We start from the raw sequence: 22,467 nt of genomic DNA, 5'->3' as shown, positions 1-22,467 counted from the left end.
AGTATATGTATCATAAGTGTATAACTAAATTTTTATGAATTATAAATACCCACATAACCAGCACCCATGAAACAGAATAGTACCGGGATCATAAGACCCTCTTTATGTTTTCTTCCGCTTGTTAACCTCCATTAGTACCTCTGACAGTATGAATTAGTTTGGTCTATTTTTGTAGTTAATATGAATGGACTCATAAAGATCGTGTCTTGTGATTTCCTTTATTCAGTGTCATGTTTGTGAGATAATCTGTACTGTGACCTATTGTAGTGGATTGTTTGTGCTTATATCTATTGTTGGATGTGGTTGTTGTATGTAGTATTCCGCAGTGTGAACATGCCAGGCTTTACCCTTTTTTCTCTTGGACAATAGCATAATTTCTCCTTTTGGCTATTATAAATACTGTTGCTATTACAGTAAGTTTTCACTTCCTGAAAATCGTTTTCTAGTCTAAGGTTTATTTAAACTTTGTCTGATTTTCTTGGTTTGAATTGGGAAAAAAATACCAGGAAAAATGATGTTTGAAATTTATTTTCATATTACCATTTGTTTTTTTAAAAAAATCTCTAGAATTCTAGTGATAGCCATCTTTTCTTTTAAATTCTTAATCTTAGGTTGCAGTTTCTTCCTTGTCTGCAGTAATCAAATTTTTAGAACTCTTATCAGATGACTCAAACTTTGGACAGTTTGAACTGACTACTTTTGACTTCAGCCAGTACATGAAATTGGATATTGCAGCAGTGAGAGCCCTTAACCTTTTCCAGGTAAAAAAAAAATACATCAGTTAAAAATATTTGCTTTTATATATAGAATATAAGACTTTTATTTTTTATTTTATTTTATTTTTTTGAATATAAGACTTTTAATAAGGAGCTTAAATATTTTGAAATATTATACTTAAGTAGTTTTGAATTACTGTATTTTTCTAATTGCAAACTATATAAATATAATTTGTCCTGACTGTATCAGTAAATTGTGTATTAACAGCAGTTTTTAAAAATTATATTTTAAGAAGTTTTATGTCTAAAACTGCAGTAATTATAAAGTGTTGTTTTGGGGAAAAATATACAGCAAAAAATCAGATTAAAATTAAAAAATCAGATTATGTTAAAAGTCTGATTTTCAGATAAGGAGCTTCTGTGTACATTTCAGTTTAATATTTGAAGAACGTTAAGTTTTGTGTTGTTGTAACACGTTTGGGGAGTGAAGGGTTTTTTTTTTTTTTTCCCATGAGGCTTGTGGGATTTTAATTCCCCAAGCAAGGATTGAACCCAGGCCTTTGGCACTGAGAGCTTAGACTCGTAATCACTGGACTACCAGGGAGTACCCAATGTTAAGTGTTCTTGTTCTAAAATTAAGTAATCCTTTTTCATGGCATAGTAAGGTCACTAATGAGCCTGCCACTTTCCTATTTTATTTTTGTTTACTAGGGTTCTGTTGAAGATACTTCTGGTTCTCAGTCTCTGGCTGCATTGCTCAATAAATGCAAAACTCCTCAAGGACAAAGACTGGTTAACCAGTGGATTAAGCAGCCTCTTATGGACAAGAACAGAATAGAAGAGAGGTATATTAAAAAAAAAAAAAGTATACACTTTTGTAAACTAACTTCCAGTCACTCCATATGCTTATACCACTTATTACAACATGCAATTTTGTACCCATATTTTAGCATCTAACTGCACAGAAAGTTAATAAAGTAGTAGAGTAGTGGTGATTTAGATTGATTAACTTATTTTCTTGATTATGTTTTTTACCCTTCACTATAAAAAGGTAAACTTCTATTAGAGAGGTGGTGTAGGTATAATGTCCCAGAGCATTGGAGCTTTGGAGCTAGTTTACCTTGGTTCGTATTGAGCTCTTCCACTTAGATGATGTGTTATACTGGGTATTATTGAACCTCAGGGTGGCAGTTTCTTCCCTTTTAAAATGACAGTGATAACACACCTCCTCCTTAGGGTTGCTATGAGGATTAGATGATTTCATGTATTTAAAGTACTTTGAACAAGGTCTGGCACAAAGGAAGCACTTACTCTTTATTATTCTAGAAAAAATTTAAGGCAGCCTAAACATATTTCAGAAAATCTTTAAAATTGAGGGAATAAAAAACGATATAATACTCCTGCATATAATGTGAGTAGCATTGGAGTATGTTTTATTTTTATCTTTTGTTTTAGATACAAGTTTTAACACTTAAATGAAGTGTAATACACATAAAAGCGCAAATCCTAAAGGTGCAATTTGATGGGTTTTCACAAAGTGAATACCTTGGTAACAACACATAAGTCAGGAAACAACATAACTGGTATCCCCAAAACCCTTCTCAGTTATCCTTACAGTTGCTGCCTCTCCTCACTTCAAGGATAATAACTGTCTTTCTAGCCTCATAGATTAATTAGTTGTACCTGTTTTTGAACTGCATATAAGTAAAATAATTTTCTATAGTTCACTCTTAATGTTTGATAGTTTTTAAAAACACAGTTGTAATCCTAATATAGTTTTGTGTCCTAGTTTTTTTCCCACTTGCGCTTTTATTACATAAGCATTTTTTAGTGTTGCTGTTTTATGTTCATATTCAGCATTTTTTATAAATTCATAATATTTTATTGATTGGATATACTTTACCTTTTTCAATAATTAGGTTATTTCAATGACCTTATTGTATACCTAACATTTTCAGTTTGGTAAATTAGATATATTGTCAGAATAGATAAAAGAGAGTCAGTAATTTTATAGATTTGATGTTGTCAGATTGTTCAAGAATTTGTTGTCTACCTACTGAATTCTGATGGTATCCAAAAAGTGTGATGATCCCTTGACTATTTGGGACTATATATATATATGCCAGGCAAACATAAAATAGTTGATCAGTATCATAAGACACCCTGCAGATAATTACCAAGCTAAGCATTGATCCTGTGGATTCTAAAGGGTCTTACAATAAAAATAACTCATGAAGTCAGCAAATTGTGGATATGTTGATATATCATTGAAAATATGGAAGTTGAAATGCTAAGATAACTTCCTGAAGCCAGGCTTGCTGGAGAAGAAGAGTGGGATTTAGTAACAAAATAAGAAATAGGAAGGATTGGATATTTGCAAGTAATTAAGGCAGTTTACAGGTTTTTATTTTAATTATTTGTGACTAACTATGTTTACATAAGTCAAATGTCGAATGGAACAGAAGGATATACAGTGCTGAGTTTCTTGCTCCTATCTCCCGGTTTCCTAGGACTGCCTTCCTCAGGGCCTCTGCACAGCAGCAGGGACACATTTCTTATTGTACTCTGTGTGAATTGCCAACACTTGCCCTGGGAGCAACTGGTCTTAATCAGATTCTTGAGTATCCTTCCATGGAAAGTCTGTGCCTGCACAAGTAGAAGTTTATATCCATTCTCCCTCATCTTTTTGTTGTTTCTGAAGTGATAGGTAGTTTAAGTCCCATGCTCTGGGTCATTGGTTGCATTTTAACTTTGGGCTTGTAGGGACAGAGCACGTGTCAGTGGTCCTCTTCTGGTTTAACAGCTAGAGTGTGCTTGTATTTGGACCCTTCAAAAACCTGAGACATCACTTACTGTTACCAGAGTAACAAGCTATTTAGAAGGCAAGATACCAAAATTAATTTTTTGGCTATAATTAAAGGTTATTTTCATAGGACATAGCAATAATTTCCAAAATCTGATACCCTTACAAGACTGACTAATTAGGAATACGATTTGTGAGAATGGCTTTCTGACTCAGATCATGATCTGCTTTTCTGCACCTGTAGGATGAGGAAATACTTTCTCCTTTTTACCTTGGGGAGATTTTTTTTTTTTTTTTTACCAGCAATTAGGAAGGTCTGTGGTTTTCAAGGCCCAATGCTGAAATTCCACAGAGCAGGAAGACAAAGTTATACTCCTTAAGGCAGACTTCTGTTGGGACAGTCTCCTTTTTGTTAAATAGCCTTTCTCAGTTCCACCTGCTGTGATACCTCATGCTTCTAGTTTATGCCTTGCTGGGGTTCTCATTGCCTCCCTCTGTAAGCATTTAAGATTAAGATGGGTTTTTCTTCAGAGCTGCGTATCAAATCAAGTTTTTGTTCTTACTGTCACTGTTTTGCAGTGATTTTCTAGCAGAGAGGTGGTGGAAATCTCTACTCCACCCTTTTAAAACTAAGTGAGGAGTTAAAGTGTGTGGCTGTGCAGGGAATTCTGTTAAGGAAAGCAAAGATTTCTGTTTTCTATTTTTACTAGAGCAGACAGAGGAACAGTCGTGACTAGATCTTTGAGTTTGATGGATACATCTATTCCAGAGCTGTAGCCCAGTGATAGGTTCAGAAATAACAATGAAAATAGGATTGCTTTTAAGTCATTGTCAGGCTCTTAGGAGGAAGAGAAGACTGGTTGCCTGGCACTTTGCTAAGTATCTCACGTTCATTAGCTGAGAGGTGGTGGAGACTGGCTCCTGTCTGGCCTGACTCCAGAGCCCAAGCCTTTCATCGCTGTACTGTATTTCTTGCTTCTATCAATTGTGTTTAATTTGATCCAAGTTGAATTTTAACATCAGAAATGAAATGTACTATTTTGGCTTTTAAGTTAAACCTGTGGAATCATTTTATGTGTGGTAATGCTCATTTTTCCATTCATTAAAACCTATTTGCACTGGCAATACTTTATAGCTAGCTAATGGCTTAAGTCGGAGAAGGCAATGGCACCCCACTCCAGTACTTTTGCCTAGAAAATCCCGTGGACGGAGGAGCCTGGTGGGCTGCAGTCCATGGGGTCACTAGGAGTCAGACACGACTGAGCGACTTCCCTTTCACTTTTCACTCTCATGCATTGGAGAAGGAAATGGCAACCCACTCCAGTGTTCTTGCTTGGAGAATCCCAGGGACGGGGGAGCCTGTTGGGCTCCGTCTATGGGGTCTCACAGAGTCGGACACGACTGAAGCGACTTAGCAGCAGCAGCAGCAGCAATGGCTTAAGTACTTTAATCTCCAGTGAGAATTGGTATGTTACTACCTTTAAGAAGTGAGTTTCTGGGTATTTCTTCCTAATAGTCAAATTAGGAATTATAGCAAGAATACTGTCTGTGTTACTATTAAGAGTCCTCAGGTTTTCACGTGGCACTAGGACTGTTACCATTAGTTTTAATTTTTTAGGACTTTTTTTGCTTTTTGCCTTTCCATAGATTTATGTGAAGCCTGAATGAGTTATCCTTTTTTGTTGTTGTTGTTAGACTTCTTTAAAGAACATCGAATATATGTTAGCATATGACATAGTTCACTCATGAAGTTGCTGATGATACCACTTGCACATGTTGAATTTGGTATTCTTATTGCCTTCTAGCTTAATATTATTTTTATATGACATTTAATAGCAGTTTTATTTGAAATATGTCTCCAAGTAAAAGTAGTTCCTGTAAATGTAGAAATGGTGGTGGTGCTTATGTGATAGTATATCTTGCTTCTTGAGGCAGTGTACTTCCGGGGTTGTATTCAGACTTAGACCTACATTTCTTTCCAGGTTATGTTAAGTATCCTTTTGTGCAAGGATGTCTTCAGTTAGTAGTGAGTGTTGTGTGGAAACAGAGGTCTGGAGGTCATACGGTGAGTGCAATTTCTTTGAAGCAGCAGAGCTTTGCTCTGGCCTCAGGACAAACAGGAGGGCTGTCACTCCACTGCCTTCCCACCACTGTTTTCTCTGCTTCCAGATCAGGTTTAGTGAAACCCCTTATTCTGGTTTTTCTGGACTGATCTGCTAGTCCCTTTGAATTTTATTTGCCTTCCTATCCAGCCTGTACCACAAAGGCAACCCTTTTTCCAGTGCTTTCATGGGGGACATAGAATTTCTTGCCCCATTGGCCCTTTGTCAAACTGGCCCCTCTTTCTCTATTAAAAGCTGCTGGAGAGGTCACACAATGCAAATTGAATCCACTGTCCTTTTCAAGCTATCTAGCTTTCACTGCTACCTGGTGTCACTTTTGTTACATGACTTATTACAGTGACCAGCGCAGCATTTTGTATTCTCCTACACTTAAACAGATGATCTCCTCCCTGATTCTTACAGTCTCAAAATGTATCTATATTTTCAGTTTTCTATTCCCTGGTTCTGTCTCACAAGAGGAAATAGTACTCTTTCCTTTCCAAAGGCAACATTTTCATTTTGCTTCTGGTTACAGGTTTTTTTTTTTTTCTATTCTCTCCTTCAGTTTTCTTCTATTGTGTCCTGTACTCTTCTCCCACCAAGTCTCTGCTGTTGCTGCTCCACCATTCCTTCCCAAGTATTTTCCTCAAAATCCTATCTCTTTAAATCCTGACTCTTCAGAATATTGGAAAAGACCCTGATGCTGGGAAAGATTTAAGGCAAAAGGAGAAGGGGGCGGCAGAGGATGAGATAAGACAGCTTCACTACCTCAATGGACATGAATTTGAGCAACTCTGGGAGATAGTGGAGATCAAAATGTGGTTCCCAAGCTCCAATGGGAGTTCTCTGCTTTCTTGTATCACATTTTGTTGCATTTTACATCTCATTTGTTATTCAGCACTAACTGTAAGAACAGACATGTCCTTCTTCACTAGATTCAATGTTCTTTGAAAGCATATTCCTCTCTTACATGTTTGGCCTTTTTTTTTTCTTTTTTAATTTTCTCAACCCTACGTCGCAGATTGAGTGGTGCTGTCTGTATTAAACCATGTAAAGAACAGATAAAGAAGAGACACAATCTTGTAGTTCTTTAGGTACCAAATTTATTCTCAGCTATATAAATATACTGTTGTGAAATTCCAGCCAATTATTCTTACAGTGAGATCAGAAATGGTGGTTTTAAAGGATGGAAAGAATGGTAAATTTAAAATATCAAAAATTTCACGACTAATTTTATAATTCTTTTGAAATTTTAGAGATGAACTGACCCCCAAAATGATCTTATATTCTAGTCAGTTTGAAAATTAATGTATCAGATTGTGACAGCTAAGTAATTTTGAGTAGGATTGACAAGTATACCTTGTTTTGCCAACAGTAACTTTGGTACTTCTGAAATTGTGATTTGAAAATGGCATTGTCATGGAAACAGTAGAGCAGTCTTTTTTTAAAAAACCTGTTAGCCAGAACATAAACTAATACTATAATTATTTCTGTAATGGCTTATTGAATAGACTTGTGAAACTAGCAATTTATTAGACTTTTAATGAGACCCAGACCAAAGACTGAGGGGACTGTGTATCTTGCCTTGTCCTATGTGTTGTAGAAGCTTTTTCATTCTCTTGCTGTTTTACTTCTTAATACTCTTACTGGAACTTTATGTTCCTTTTTTTTTATTGCAGTTGATTTATGATGTGTTCATTTCTACTGTACAGCAAGGTGATTCAGTTTTATATTTCTTTATATTCTTTTCCATTATGGTTTATTATCAGATAGGGAATACAGTTCCCTTTGCTATACAGTAGGACCTTGTTTTATATGTAATAGCTTACATCTGCTAACACCTCTTCCCCTTGGCCACCACAAGTCAGTTCTCTATGTCCATGAGTCTGTTTATGTTTGGTAGATAGGTTCGTTTGTGTCATATTTTAGACTCTACATGTAAGTGATATCATATGGTATTTGTCTTTCTCTTTCTGACTGACTTAGTATGTTAATTTCTGGTTGCATCCATGTTGCTGCAAATGGCATTATTTTGTTCTTTTTTAATGCCTGAGTAGTATTCCATTGTGTGTGTGTGTGTGTGTGTGTGTACATACACACGTACGTACACGCCACCTCTTCTTTATCCATTCATCTGTGGATGGACCTTTAGGTCCATGTCTTGGCTATTGAGAACAGTGCTGCTGTGCACATAAGGGTGCGTGGGGCCTTTTGAATTATTTAATTCTGTCTGGGTATATGCCCAGGAATGCGATTGCTGAATCATATGGTAATTCTATTTTTTGTTTTCTGGGGAACCTCCATACTGTTTTCCAAGTGGCTGCACCAACTTGTATCCCCACCAATGGTGTAGAAGGTTCCCTTTTCTCTCCAGCATTTGTTTGTAGACTTTTTAGTGATGCACATTCTGACCAGTGTGTGAGGTAGTACCTCACTGTAGTTTTGATTTGCATTTCTCTAATAATTGGTGATGTTGAGCATCTTTTCATGTCCCTGTTGGCCATCTGTCTGTATGTCTTCTTTAGAGGAATGTCTACTTAGGTCTTCTGCTCATTTTTCGATTGGGTTGTTTGGTTTTTTGTTATTTAGTTGTATATGAGCTGTTTGTAAATTTTGAAAAATAAGCACTTGTTGGTCACATTGTTTGCAAAGTTTTCACCCAGTCTGTCTGTGGTTGTCTTTTCATTTTGTTTATGGTTTCCTTTGCCACGCAAAAGTTTATAAGATTGATTAGGTCCCATTTGTTAATTTTTATTTTTGCTGCCTTGGGAGACTGACTTAAGAAAACATTGGTAGGATTTATGTCAGAGAATGTTATTGTTTACAGTCTCCTGGAGGAGTTTAATGGTTCATGTCATATATTTGAGTCTTTAAGCTATTTTGAGTTTATTTCTGTGTGTGGGGTGACCGTGTGTTCTAGTTTCATTGATTGACATGCAGCTGTCCAACTTGCCCAGCACCACTTGCTTAGGAGACTTTCTTTTTCCCATTGTGTATTCTTGCTTCTTTGTTGAAGATTAATTGACCGCAGGTGTGTGGGTTTATTTCTGGGCTCTCTATTCTATGGGGTTTTATGCTCTTGAGCAGTGTTGGTTACTGAAGATTCTGTGATCAGGTTTAGAGGAAACAGTGATAAGATATTTCATAGAACAGTAAAGAATCATAGGGAGAGTCTTGATCAGAAATATCTTCTCTATATAGGACTTCCCTGGTAATCTAGGGGTTAAAACTCCATGCTTCCACTTCAGGGGGTGTGGATTGGGGACCCCTGGTTGGGGAAGTAAGATCCCACATGCTGTGTGGTGTGGCAAAAAAAGTTAAATTAAAAAAAAAAAAAGAAAGGAAATATCTTCTCCAAGAGTATTCTTACCATTTACGGAGAGTAGCCTAAGGATACACGAGTTTTAGAAAGAGAAGAAAAAAAGAAACATGAGGTAGGTCATCCAGCATCAGGTTACTTTCATCCGTTTCCTGACCCCCTTAAACTTCTCTTCCTGCTTTATCATGAGAACTCAGAAATTTCTTGTGACATTTAGGACTCAGACTTTTTTTCAAACAGTTGCCTGCGAATCACCTGAGAAACTCACTCATTGCAGTGTCACAGGTGGGTCCCACCTTGGGCCCACCTCCAAGTGATTTTGATGTGTGTGATCTTGGACCAAACTCAGAGAAGCCCAGCTAGAGCCAGAGAACTAGCTGCGAAGGCCCAAGTTTGCCTTATTGGACCGTGTGATCTGGTTGCATCCCTTAACTCAGTTTTATTTGTTAAAATCTAGAGTACAAACAAGCCAGAGAAATCTTTTCTGGAGCAGTAAGTGCCCGAATTATTCTGTTTGTACATACAGGCTGTGACTGGTTCACAATACAAGTTTGGCAGCAATCATGTTCCCACTAATTTGGCATTTGCCACAGTGAATATATCTACTACCAACTCCCTCGCAACTATCTTGACATTCTATAGAGTTTGTTGTTTTTCTCTTTATTTTCATCTTTTAAAAGCTGATTTTTTATTTTTTTTACTTCAAAATCTTTTAATCCTGTGACTCTTAGCTAGGGGCTATCCCCCTCCCCCGCCCTGCCTCCTCTGGGACATTTAGCAGTGTCTGGAGACGTCTTTGAATTGCTAGTCTGGGAAGAGGGTAGTGGGTAAAATTCAGGGATGCTGTTAAACTGCACAGAATAACAACACCTCACAACAGAGGGGTTCAGTTCAGTTTAGTTCAGTCGCTCAGTCATGTCCGACTCTTTGCTACCCCATGAATTGCAGCACGCCAGGCCTCCCTGTCCATCACCAACTCCTGGAGTTTACTCAAACCCACTGTTCATCGAGTACAGAGGGGTTATCCGGCTTAAATGTCAACATCACCAAGGTTGTGAAGTCTTGCTTTAATATCTGTTATCATTATATGACTACTCCAGAAGCAGTGTATTTTTTCCTTTATATGACATGCTAGATGAACATGATGATGATGCAGGAATTGTAAATGTTGATGGAGAGATCAGAAAAAAAGAAATTTAGAAAACTCATTTGATTCCTTTCCCTGTTTCTTTGTAATTTGAGGATTAAAGGAAAATGGTTATTCATCTGATAGTGTTCTAAACCTAGGATCATTGGCTGTGCCCACGGCCTACCTTTTGAAGTTTACCTTTCAGCTGTTATTAATACTTCAATACTATCTACAATATAGTTTTTCAAACTGCATATTGTGACCCACTGGTAGGTTGTGAAATTAGTGTAGCAGGTGATAAACAGCATTTTTGAAAAGTTAAATACAAAATAAAAGAGTGCACCACATCTAGTAAGAGTAGGTTTTGTCTTGTGAAACCTATTTTAATTATATGTTGTCAGGGAGGAAGATTCCTTTTTCCTAATTCTTCCTAAATAATTATTCTCTTTCCTAATTTCCTACTCTCCTAATTCTTCAGCTGTGACCCTATGAATTAGACTGACAAGAGACAGATTAATAAGAAAACAAACAGAAGTTTATGCTTGGGAGCACTCCAGGATGAGTAACTCTAGGGTTGGCTAGAACTTGGGCTTATATAGCACCTTAGCAAAGGAACACTACATTTTCAAAGAAGTGACAAGGCAAAGGAGAAGGACTTTGGGTTTCTAGGCTACAAACTGGGAAGGTAAATGTATGGGAGGCTAACGGTCGATAAAAGATAGTTGGTAGGGTTACATAGGTTCCTCTGGTGCCATCGCCAGGGTGACAAGGGTCTAAATTTGAGTTTAATTGTTGTCCTTCCTGGTAAAGAAGAAGTGTGGGGGAGGGGCACCTGTGTAAATCCATGTCCTGCTTTTGGTTGTATAAGGACAGGCAAAGAGCTTTCTTTGTTTTTGCTTCCTCTCAGTTGTTCTTAACTTAAAATAGTCCTTACGGACCAAAGTAGTCCTTACAGACACTAGCATGGCATGTTTTGAGGTAGCGTGTTTTGCCCACTACAGCATCTGTGCATGGGTGTTCTTGGTCATGGTGTAAAAGTATATTTCTTGCAGTGGATTACAGGGAAAAAAATGGAAAGCCACTAACTCCAATTAATTATAAAAGCAATATTAGCTGCATGTTTTATAGTTCTGGAAACTAAGATTTAATTTATTGATTTTGGGAAGCAGTAAACTTAGTTCAGTTTTTAATTAGAAAATTTTGGCTTTGTACTGTCATATGGTAATTTTAGACTGCATTTTGAATTTATAAGATTTTCTGATAAATACTGGGTTTGGCAGCATTCTTGAATTGTAATTTTGTTTCATTAAAGATCATTGTTTACATGTGCAGTAATGTGTCAATATCAATGGAGTCCCAATAATGAGATTTGGATATTAACTGATTAGATACTGCTTATATCACAGTGTTATGGAACTTTTCCATTGTCTACAAAAAGTAACATTTCAAAATAAATTCAAACTTCTTACATAGAGTTTTTGAGTTGAGACATGCACCTAGTTGACAAATTTTAATTTCATATTAAAGATTAATCCTGAAGGTTAAAATATTAAAGATTAATTCAAATGTAATTTATTAGAATTAAATAAAATGTTAAAGATTAAGTAATATACAACTAAACCAAAATATTAAAAGATTAATTCTAATATTTATTTTAGATTAAATTTGGTAGAAGCTTTTGTAGAAGATGCAGAATTGAGGCAGAATTTACAAGAAGATTTACTTCGTCGATTTCCAGATCTTAACCGACTTGCCAAGAAATTTCAAAGACAAGCAGCAAATTTACAAGATTGTTACCGACTCTATCAGGGTATAAATCAACTCCCTAATGTTATTCAGGCTTTGGAAAAATATGAAGGTAAAAAATTATTTTGTTTTTGTTTTCCTTCACTCCAGATATACTTAGCAAATGTGCTGTCCTTTTTAAAGCTGGTTCTGGTAACTCATCTTTAAGTTTTCCTAATAATAGGTTGGTATTGCCCTCTGGCTACATTGCAGAAGCCAAAAGTTGTGAGACAGTTTAGAATTTTTGTTTTTTAGAAATGAATATTAGGATTACGAGGTTTATTAATAGGTCTCTTGCACTAACAAGGATGGCTAATCAGGATTTGATTGATGAAGAAGATTAACAAGACCCAAAATGATAGTGCTTATGAATGTTTGGTTTGTTACAGGGAAAGGATGCAGTCTGGCAGCCACACTAGAGTAATGATAATGTGTCAGAGCCAAAAGCTGTCAGAGCAGTGGGGCCAGGGAGCTTAGGTTCTGGTACCTATGGAAAGGTCCTTGATGAGGTGCACCTTCTCAGATCAGGGACCACTAATGTAAGGAGAACACCCTGGAACCAGGGAGCTTTAAACAGTTTTGTTGGACTTTTTAATATTTTGCTGGTCTTGTGGAAGGTTTCCTGTTCTGATTCCACAGCAGAGCCCTCTTGGGGCCTCACTAAGACCAGGTACAAATCATCAATCACAATGCTACTAAGCTGAATGAACCACCTTGAATCTCCTTGGACTGCTGCTGCTGCTGCTGCTAAGTCGCTTCAGTCGTGTCCGACTCTGTGCGACCCCATAGACGGCAGCCCACCAGGCTCCCCTGTCCCTGGGATTCTCCAAGCAAGAACACTGGAGTGGGTTGCCATTTCCTTCTCCAGTGCATGAAAGTGAAAAGTGAAAGTGAAGTCGCTCAGTCGTGTCGGACTCTTCATGACCCCATGGACTGCAGACTCCTCCGTCCATGGGACTTTCCAGGCAAGAGTACTGGAGTGGCCATGTCTTGGCTGCTGTAAATAATGCTGCAGTGCACGTGGGAGTGCAGATATTTCTTAAAGATAATGATTTAGTTTTCTTTAAATATATACCTAGAACTGAAATTGCTGAATCCTTCTATTTTTTGCCTTCCCCTTAAGTGTAACCACCCCTGAACCCAGTTCTATTTTTGACCCTCTTTTCACTCAGTACCTGAAACTTTAAAGCTGGGATTCTTGAATGCATTCTTGAAAGTATCCTGATATTTCATGCGAAACTTTGTGTATATGTATTTTGAGGGGGAGTATCTGTAATTTTCATCAAATATTCAAAAGCATATGTAACCCCCCCCCTCAAAAAAATGTCAGAACTACTGATTTGCACATTATCTGGGGACTCTTTCTCGTTCCTTGGTATGTGCACAGAAGTTAGAAATTTGACTTGAAAGTGGCACTCTTTAACAGCCTTCCTGCATATGTGTAGCTTAATGCGACTGAACAACAATAAAATGTACTTGAGGGTTTTCAGCAAGTCAGTTATGAGATCATAACATTATGAAAATTTAATGCTTCATATTGTCAGTTTGTTAACTGATGTCCAGTTAAAATATTTGAAATCACCCAGCATAGAAAGTATTAGAGGAGGAAGACGGTTCCAAGTTTTGTGATGCTAAGAGCTATGCTTTTCTCTTTCTATAATATGGATTGTTGGAGAATTAAGGCGTATCCTAGTCACTGAGAGACTAACTGACCTGTCTGGAGTTTATTTTAATTGAAGTATAGTTGATTGACAATATTGTGTTAGTTTCAGATGTACAACATAGTGATTCAATATTTTTATAGATTATACTCCATTTAAGTTTACTGTAGAATATTGGCTATATTCCTCTGCTGTACAAATTATCCTTATAGCTTACTTATTTTACCCATTGTAGTTTGTGCCTCTTAATTTCCTATCCTTCAATTGCCTCTCCTCATTCTCCCTGCTGGTTGAGCGACTGAACAACAGCATATAGAGAACAGTGTTCTCTGTATCTGAGTCTGTTTCTGTTTTGTTATATTCGTTCTATTTTTTAGATTCTACATATGAGTAATAACATATAGTAGTTGGCTTTCTCTGACTTCTGTTTTTTTGTTGTTAAATATGTTTATTTGGCTGCATCAGGTCTTGGTTGGCAGCGTACGGGATCTTTGTTGTGTCAAGAGGATCTTTTGATGCTCAGTGGCATGTGGGTTTAGTTCTCTGATCATAGTATTTTTCACAGTGGCTATACCAGTTTACATTCCCACAGTACAAGGGTTCCCTTTTCTCTACAGCCTCGCCAACATTTTCTGATTTGTGGTCTTTTTGATGATAGCCATTCTGACAGGTGTGAGGTGATGTCTCATTGTGGTTTTGATTTGCATTTTTCTGATGATTAGCAGTGTTGAGCATCCTTTCATGTGCCTCTCTCGAGTTTTTTAAAAAACACAGTAGAATGGCATTTTGCAGAGATAGCTTGTTAGCCTACTGATTTCATGGAGAAAGCCAAAACAGGCTAATTTATGAGGAAAAATCAAATGTGCTATCTTTAAAAGTAAAATCATTAAAAGTTTTAAAAAGATATATTTGTATCTTACTAGAAATTGAGTATGTTCTGCCATCGTGTGATGTTTTAGTTTTGACTAACTCTAGGTTTAATGTTATTTTAATGTTATTCCTGGAAAAAATGAAAATAAACTCAGAGACAGCAGAGGGCAGCAACAGTTTAGAAAGTAGATTTGCATTGAGTGATGAAAGCTCTACTCTAAATTATCTTTCTCCTCTTTAAAAAAGAAAAGGCTATTTTAAAAGTATACTTGGCCTCCGTTATTCCTCGTATCTTTTAAAATTAAAAAGTTGAGGCACACATTTACGACATAGATGGATCCAGAGATTATCATACTAAATAAAGTCAGAAGAGAAAGACAAATACCTTATGATATGATTTATATATGGCATCTAAAGTATGAGACAAATGATCATAGCTGGGAAACAGAAGCAGGCTCATAGACAACAGACCTGGGGTTGCCAGGAGGGGGAGGGGGAGGGAAGGATCGGGCGTTTGGGGATAGCAGATGCAAAGTGTATATGGAACAGAGAAGAAACAAGATCCTACTATACAGTACAGGGAAGTATATTCAGTATCTTGTGGTAAACCAGAATGCAAAGGAATGTGAAAAAATATGTATAACTGAGCCATTTGGTTGTACAACAGAAATTAGCACAATACTCTAAATCAACTAAACTTGAATAAAATGTTTTTTAAAAGCTGAGGCACAACCTAAAACAATGGTATTCTGCATTTGGAGCAAATTTCTGACAGTGCTTAAAACAACTGTAAGTATCAGGATTACTTTGTTGATGAACTTTATTGTAACAGCTATCATGCTGGGGTATGTAACCCTTTCCCCCTGTCCATGTCCAAATTAAAAACCTTACATGTGCTATTTTCCTTTCCCTGGTCTGTACGTCCTCCTCAGTGAACCCGTAGTAATCTTTTCTTAGCCTGTCTGATCATGTCATTTCTTCCCTTTTGGTTCTGGACACGTTACTTTGCTCCCTGTAGCCTTCCAGAAGCAGCCCCATGCTTGCTCCTGACCTGGCTGCTGTTGCTCAGTCAGGCTCCCTCATTCTCCCTGACATCACCACTCTGCTCAGTGGATTGTTTCTCCAGACTGCTCTGGTGATAACATGCTTTTCTGCACGTTTTTACTTTGTCTTTATTGCACTTTACTACCTTGTCTATGTGATGGACGCCACTGATATTTAAGATTGAGCTCAAGCCTCACTGTTTCTATGAAGCCTCCTCTGCCCTCCTCATTTTTCTGGTTTCCATTGCACCTTCTACTTATCTCCATTGCTTTTTAACCCTAAATGACATAGTTCAGTTCAGTTGTTCATTTGTGTCCGACTCTAGGCGACCCCATGGACTGCAGCACGCCAGGCCTCGCTGTCCGTCACCAACTCCCGGAGTTTACTCAAACTCATGTCCATTGAGTCAGTGATGCCACCCAACCATCTCATCCTCTGTCATCCCCTTCTCCCGCCTTTAATCTTTCCCAGCATCAGTTCTTCTCATCAGGTGGCCAAAGTATTGGAATTTCAGCTTCAGCATCAGTCCTTTCAATGAATATTCAGGACTGATCTCTTTGCTGTCCACGGAACTCTCAAGAATCTTCTCCAACACCACAGCTCAAAAGCATTAATTCTTCATGCTCAGCTTTCTTTATAGTCCAACTCTCACATCCATACATGACTACTGGACAAACCATAACTTTGACTAGATGGACCTTTGTTGGCAAAGTACTGTCTCTGCTTTTTAATATGCTGTCTAGGTTGGTCATGGCTTTTCTTCCAAGGAGCAAGCGTCTTTAATTTCATGGCTATAGTTACCATCGGCAGTGATTTTGGAGCCCAAGAAAATAAAGTCTCACTGTTTCCATTTTTTCCCCATCTATTTGTGATGAAGTGATGGGACCAGATTCCATGATCTTAGTTTTCTGAATGTTGAGTTTTAAGCCAGCTTTTTCACTCTCCTCTTTCACCTTCATCAAGAGGCTCTTTAGTTCCTCCTCACTTTCTGGCACAAAGGTGGTGTCATCTGTGTATCTGAGGTTATTGATATTTCTCCCAGAAATCTTGATTCCAGCTTATGGTTCATCCAGCCCAGCATTCCTCATGATGTACTCTGCATATAAGTTAAATAAGCAGGATGACGATACATAGCCTTGACATAATCCTTTCCCAGTTTGGAACCAGTCTATTGTTCCATGTCCAGTTCTAACTGTTGTTTCTTGACCTGCATACAGATTTCTCAGGAGGCATATTAAGTTAGTTTAATAATAATCCCTCCTTTTAACCTGATTGCTTAGCTTCCTTCTAAATGGGAGATAAGAATATGAAAGCAATTTATTTGGCATTTCTGAAAAGGAATCTGGTTTTACTAATGTAGCACTTTTTAAATCTTAGGCTTATATAAAGCTGTAGTTTAAGATCTGGCTGGTTTTTGTGTTTTGGAGATATTTTCTTTAAATTTGGTTTTTATCAGTTTTTAAAAGCAAGGTAAACTCTGTAGTAATGATTCTACCATCCAGAGGTAATCATTGTTAATATTTTGGTATATGTTGTTTCATTTTTTAAACAAAATTATAGGTTAGTTCTGTTTAACACGTGCTTTGACAGTGAAGACTTGTTCTAATGTAGTTCATGTATTAGGGAATAATGGAGCATAATGTGAATTTTATGTTGCTTATATACATTTTTGTCTATGGGAAACACTAGGTGAATGCAAAAAATTGCAGCCAGCTGAACTGAGCAGTGTAGGAATACACAGAACGTACACTCACACATACTTGCACCCTCAGACGTCTGTGACCTCAGTTCCCCGCGTGTGTCGTAGCTGCACTTGCTCATGTCTGGTGTTTCAACTGGCGCTCCAGTTTAGATGCCTCACCATTCACAGAACTCATGAGCTGCAGCCTTTTGGAGTCCATCTCAAGAAGCAGACTTTGTCTTCTGTGAGGTGAAATGCATTATTTATTGTAGTATTTATATAGTTCCTATCAAAACTGTACAATTGTTCCTATCATTAAGAAAAAAATTTTTTAATGAATTTTTTCTTTATTTCTTTATGGAAGTATAGTTGACTTACCCAGTTAGTGTCAGAGAAAATCACTTGGTATGGCGGGAACCTCCACACAGTTGGTGACCAGAGATGAACTAGTGTGTGTAAAGGAGACAGAGGAGGAAGACTCACAGATGGGAAGGAAAACGGGGAAAACTGAGTTTTCCTTTATAGTCATAACCCCTTAAGATTATTTTTTCCTTCCTCTCACACATTGATTTCTATAGCAATTTTCTCATCTCATCTTTTATTAGAGGATAATTTAAATGTCTTCTTTCTTGTCTTCCCATTGCTGCTTAGATCACTACCTTGACTATCTTCAGTCTTATCTTCAATGATAAAAGCTTTCACATTCTTGAGTCAATATTCATATTATCTCTGCATTTCTATTCTTTCAGTCACCAAAATACACTACCTGATCACCATAATAAAAAGCAAACAATGTTGGTGAGGATGCAGAGAAATTTTCTTGTAGAACTTGTGACTAAAACTATAAATCAGTAAAGCCTTCCTGGAAAAATAACTTGTCAAGGTATAATTATTTGCCATTCAAATGCAGACAAGAGGGCAAAAGTCTAGAGGGATAAAAAAAATTAACAGAGGTTTTTCTCCTAGAGTTAGATTGGAAGTTGACATTTTTACATTATTACTTTTATTATTAAAAAAAATGCAGAGCCTAGTGCAAAAATAGTTTCAGGAATTTACTAATAGAAAAACAAAACACCAGAGCTGGGGTTGGGGGAGTACCAGAGAGGTACTCAAACCTTTAAGTTTATGCATAATAATTTCCTAGAACTTTAAAATAATAGTAGATGTTAGCTAAATATAATTTATACATTATAAAGATTTTAAAATAATAAAAATTAACTTTTAATACTTAAAATATAATATCAAACAGTAGAGGTTAACTTATAGCAACTGACAGTTGGTACTATTTTTACTATTGTAAAATTGGTACTATTTTTTTAATTAGGTGTACAGTTAGTACATTTTTATCCCACCAATATATTGTTACACTTTTTCATATAGCCAGTTTTGTTATAATGTGACATATGCATCCCTATGCAAAACTTTAATTAAAACCAGTTTACAAGATAAAAGAGGTCAAGATGCAACACTCAGAAACTTCATTAGTGACACTCTGGTCACCAAATGTGTGGAGGTTCCCCCCCAACACCAAGTAACTTCTGTGACACTGATTGACTGCAATTAACTATGATTTAACTCAATCCTGACACGATCCCCTAGAGATAGCATCAGATCCCACAGGTTAAGGGCTCAATCCCACAAGACAGCCTCCAACCTTTCCACCCAGTCTAAAACCCAGGTATCACCTGTGCTTCTGACCAACTGGTCCCAGTGACCACCCCTCCCTTGGGGGTTAATTTGCTTGAGCAGCTCACAGAACTCAGGGAAACACTTGGTTATATTTACTGATAAAGGATGCAGATGAACAGCCAAATGAAGAGATACGACAAGTCTGGGAGGTTCCTAAACATAGGCGCTTGTCCTTTGAGGTGGGAGCGTGTCATTCTGATATAGATGTGTTTGCCCACCTGAAAGTTCTCTGACCCCTTCCCCCGCCATTGGGATTTGGGAGCCCTCCTCATGTAGCCACGATCAATTATTAACTCCATTTCCAGCTGCTCTCCCCTCCTTGGATGACAGGAGTTGGGGTTAGAGCTAAACATTCCAGACTCCTAATCATGGCTTGGTCTTTCTGGTGAGCAGCCCACCTCAGGTCACCTTATTAGAATATAAGATGCTCCTATTGCTCTTCTCACTAGGAAATTACAGGGGTTTTAGGAACTCTACCAGGAACCAGGGGCAGAGTCCAGCATATATTTTCTGTTACAGAGACTAGCACAGTGTAAAATGATACTCATAACTAATCAGTGAAATCAGAAGAGAAAGTCCGCATAGGAAAGAAAATTACTATTTTGTCAAAATGACAGTAGTAATAAAGGGAAACAAGGTATGTTGTCAGAGAAAGTATTACTTGCAAATAAAGGAATGGGGACAGGTGGCTGTGATTAGCAAAGGGGATGACATGACCAGAGGATCTGAAAAATAAGAGAGGGCAAGGGTGATGAGGGAGGAAAAGAGGTCAAAAATGTCTTGTGATAAACCATAATGGGAAAGAATATGAGGAAAAGTATATATATGTATGACTGAGTCACTTTGTTGTTCAGCAGAAATTAAACAAAAACTAATAGGGTGACGGTTGGCAGTGAAGGAATAACAGAGATGCCCTTGTGTTGAAGGCTGTTTCTCACAGTGATTGAATTATTTTGTTTACTGTGATTCACTGCACTTCAGCTCTTGGTTTCTTTACTAATTTGGTAATATTTTGACTCCAACCTCATATTTGTGTGAATACTGTAAACTTTAATTAGCATCTTGCCAACCTTTTTTCCACTTACATGAATTTTTAAATCCATTTCATAAATATATTTAAGGGTGAGATAAAGTTTAATTGTACTTAATAAAACTTCTAGCCTGGAATTAAAAACACGAGAAAATTATGTTAAATTAGTCATGGGAAGGTGGGCATAGAATAAATTTTTAAATCTTTGTTAGTTGAAACTCATGTCTTTTTATTCCCATATATCAAAATATTTACTGGAACAAGAATGCTAAACTAACTTTATTATTATTTTTCTTAATTTATTTAATTGTCTTTTTGGCTGATCTTCGTTTCTGTCACATGGGCTTTCTCTAGTTGCTGCGAGTGGGGGCTACTCTTCATTGCTGTGCATGGGCTTCCCGTTCAGTGGCTTCCCTTGTTGCTGAGCACAGGCTGTAGGTGTGTAGGTGTCAGTGCTTGTAGCACGTGGGCTCAGTAGTTACGGCACACGGACCTAGTCGCTCCACAGCACGTGAGATCTTCCAGGAACAGGGATTGAACCCATGTTCCCTGTGTTGGCAGGTAGATTCGTATCCACTGGACTGCCAGGGAAGTCCCTAATACTAACTTTATAATTAATTTAGACTTTAGGTTGGTTTTTCTGGTCTTAAACTATTTTGGAAAGTCTGACTGAGCAGATCTATGACCAGTGGCAGGCCTTGGACCTGAGTTAGTGTCAGGAGGACACGTGTAAAGAAGCACCTCATATGTTATCCAGAACTTCCCTATAGTTCATTTTGATTTTAGTGTTACTTACTCATTTAACTTGATTAGAACATCTTAGTGTCTTTTTCTTAATCGTTTTGCCAGCCATTTCCACTTATTTCTTAGTTACATTAAATAAGATGTAAATGATTTGAGAAAGATGTTTACCAATAATTTTGGTGCATCTGCAGCCAATTTACCTAGCAGCCTCAACTTTGCCACACACTGATCTAGGAAAGTCTTCTTGTGGTGGGAAGCTGGGGGCCAGTGGTGTGGTTGGCATCTGCCTGTAGTGGATAAGACCAGGCAGGTGACAGATAAATAGTGCGGAATGGTGGGCTGATCAGCTGATGAGCTGGGGAAGTCATGGTCTGACTTCTGACTGAGATTTCCCATACAGGCCCATGTTTCAATGTCTACTGTGAATTCTCCTCTCTGAACTCTTCTTTGGTGTTTTCTCTGTAAAATGGCCCCAGTCATCTGCCCGGTAGCCTAAGCCTTGGGAATCAGCCTTGCCTCGTGCCCCTCTCTCGTTGCATTCACTCAGTTACCAGGTCCTGTTGGTATCGCATCATATGTATTCTTCACCTCAGACACCTTTCCATCCCACTGCCAGCTCCCTAGCCCAGGCTATAATCCTTTCTTACCTGAACTACTGTCAGCCTCCTAATGCTTTTGCTGTCTTTTGCCTTAGCACTCTCTAATCCATTATCTGCTTCAGCCAGCTGTCTTTCTTAATATGTAAATATATTTATATGTAAAAATATAAATGTCATTAGCCCTTCAGGGGTTTTTCACTGCCTTTAGGATTAGAGTATGAGCTGGTTTGAAAGGCCCCTCATAGATAGGCTCTGCCTCTCCCTGTCTTTCCTTTCTCTGCTAGTACTCATTGCCAGTGTTTCTTACAGTTTTTGACTATGACTCAAAGTAAGATTGGAGAAGGAAATGGCAACCCACTCCAGTATTCTTGCTTGGGAAATCCCATGGACAGAGGAGCCTGGTGGGCTATAGTCCATGGGGTTGCAAAGAGTTGGACACAACTGAGCAACTAACACTTCCACTTTTCACAGTAAGATATACGTTTTCATTTGACTCAGTGCACTCCCGTGGGTGTGTCTATGCACTGTTAAGAAACAAAATTCAACTGAGTAAATTTTAAAGATCTTACTGGCTTTATTCAACAGTTCAGAAACAGGGCAGGAGATAGAAAAGACCTGTATCTGACAAAATGAAAGACTTTCATAGGCAGAAGGGAGCAGAAACAAGTTAATTTTGACAAAACAGCTGGTTATGGTAAGGTCTTTAGGGAGATTGTAGGGGCCTATCAATCAAGCACATTATCTAACTGGTGCTGATCAGGTGATTCCCAATTGACTGGCTTAAAATTCCGTTTCTGGGAGAGACAAAACTATAATTAAGGTAAGCCTTGATTTGATGACCTGGGACTTAGTATAAGCAACTCCATTTGGGGCCCATTGTCTTGTTTTTAACAATACATAGACACTGTATTCAGTGTCTATAAAAACAAATTATTAACTGAAATAATATATAAAACTTGAAACAAATACAATGTACTTTGACTTTTTTTTTTCCTGTCAAAAATGCTAAGATTTTTAAATTTTATGTTGAAGAAAGGTCTGCAGTTTGAAAACACAAATTGCATTTGTTTTTTGTCTATTCATGTGAACTTGAACATCCTCTGGACCTCACATATACTGCACAATCATCAGCCTTTGTATGTGCTATTCCTTTAGATTCAGACATTTTTCCCTTCCCATCTCACTTGGCTTTGTTCTCTTCATCTTTTTTTTTTTTAATGTACTTTAAACCTTTTTTTAAAATATAAGTTTTTTGCTTTTGGCTGTGCTAGGTCTTCGTTGCTGTGGTGGCGTCT

The 22,467-nt window shown here is 37.6% G+C and overlaps 1 protein-coding gene across 1 annotated transcript in view; it reads left to right on the top strand.

The window, feature by feature from the left end:
- The window catches only part of MSH2 (mutS homolog 2), an 82,643-nt gene that overhangs the window by 14,124 nt on the left and 46,052 nt on the right, over nt 1-22,467 (top strand). Inside the window, exons 5-7 of the mRNA XM_005895625.2 lie at nt 612-761; nt 1,428-1,561; nt 11,728-11,927. Coding sequence (XP_005895687.1) covers nt 612-761; nt 1,428-1,561; nt 11,728-11,927 — 484 coding nt within the window. The remainder of the gene's footprint in view (nt 1-611; nt 762-1,427; nt 1,562-11,727; nt 11,928-22,467) is intronic.

This window comes from Bos mutus, chromosome 11 (assembly GCF_027580195.1).
Source record: "Bos mutus isolate GX-2022 chromosome 11, NWIPB_WYAK_1.1, whole genome shotgun sequence".
In the NCBI taxonomy this organism is placed as follows: Eukaryota; Metazoa; Chordata; class Mammalia; order Artiodactyla; family Bovidae; genus Bos; species Bos mutus.
The sequence above is the reverse complement of the archived record's forward strand: the minus strand, read 5'-3'. Positions and strand labels throughout refer to the sequence as shown.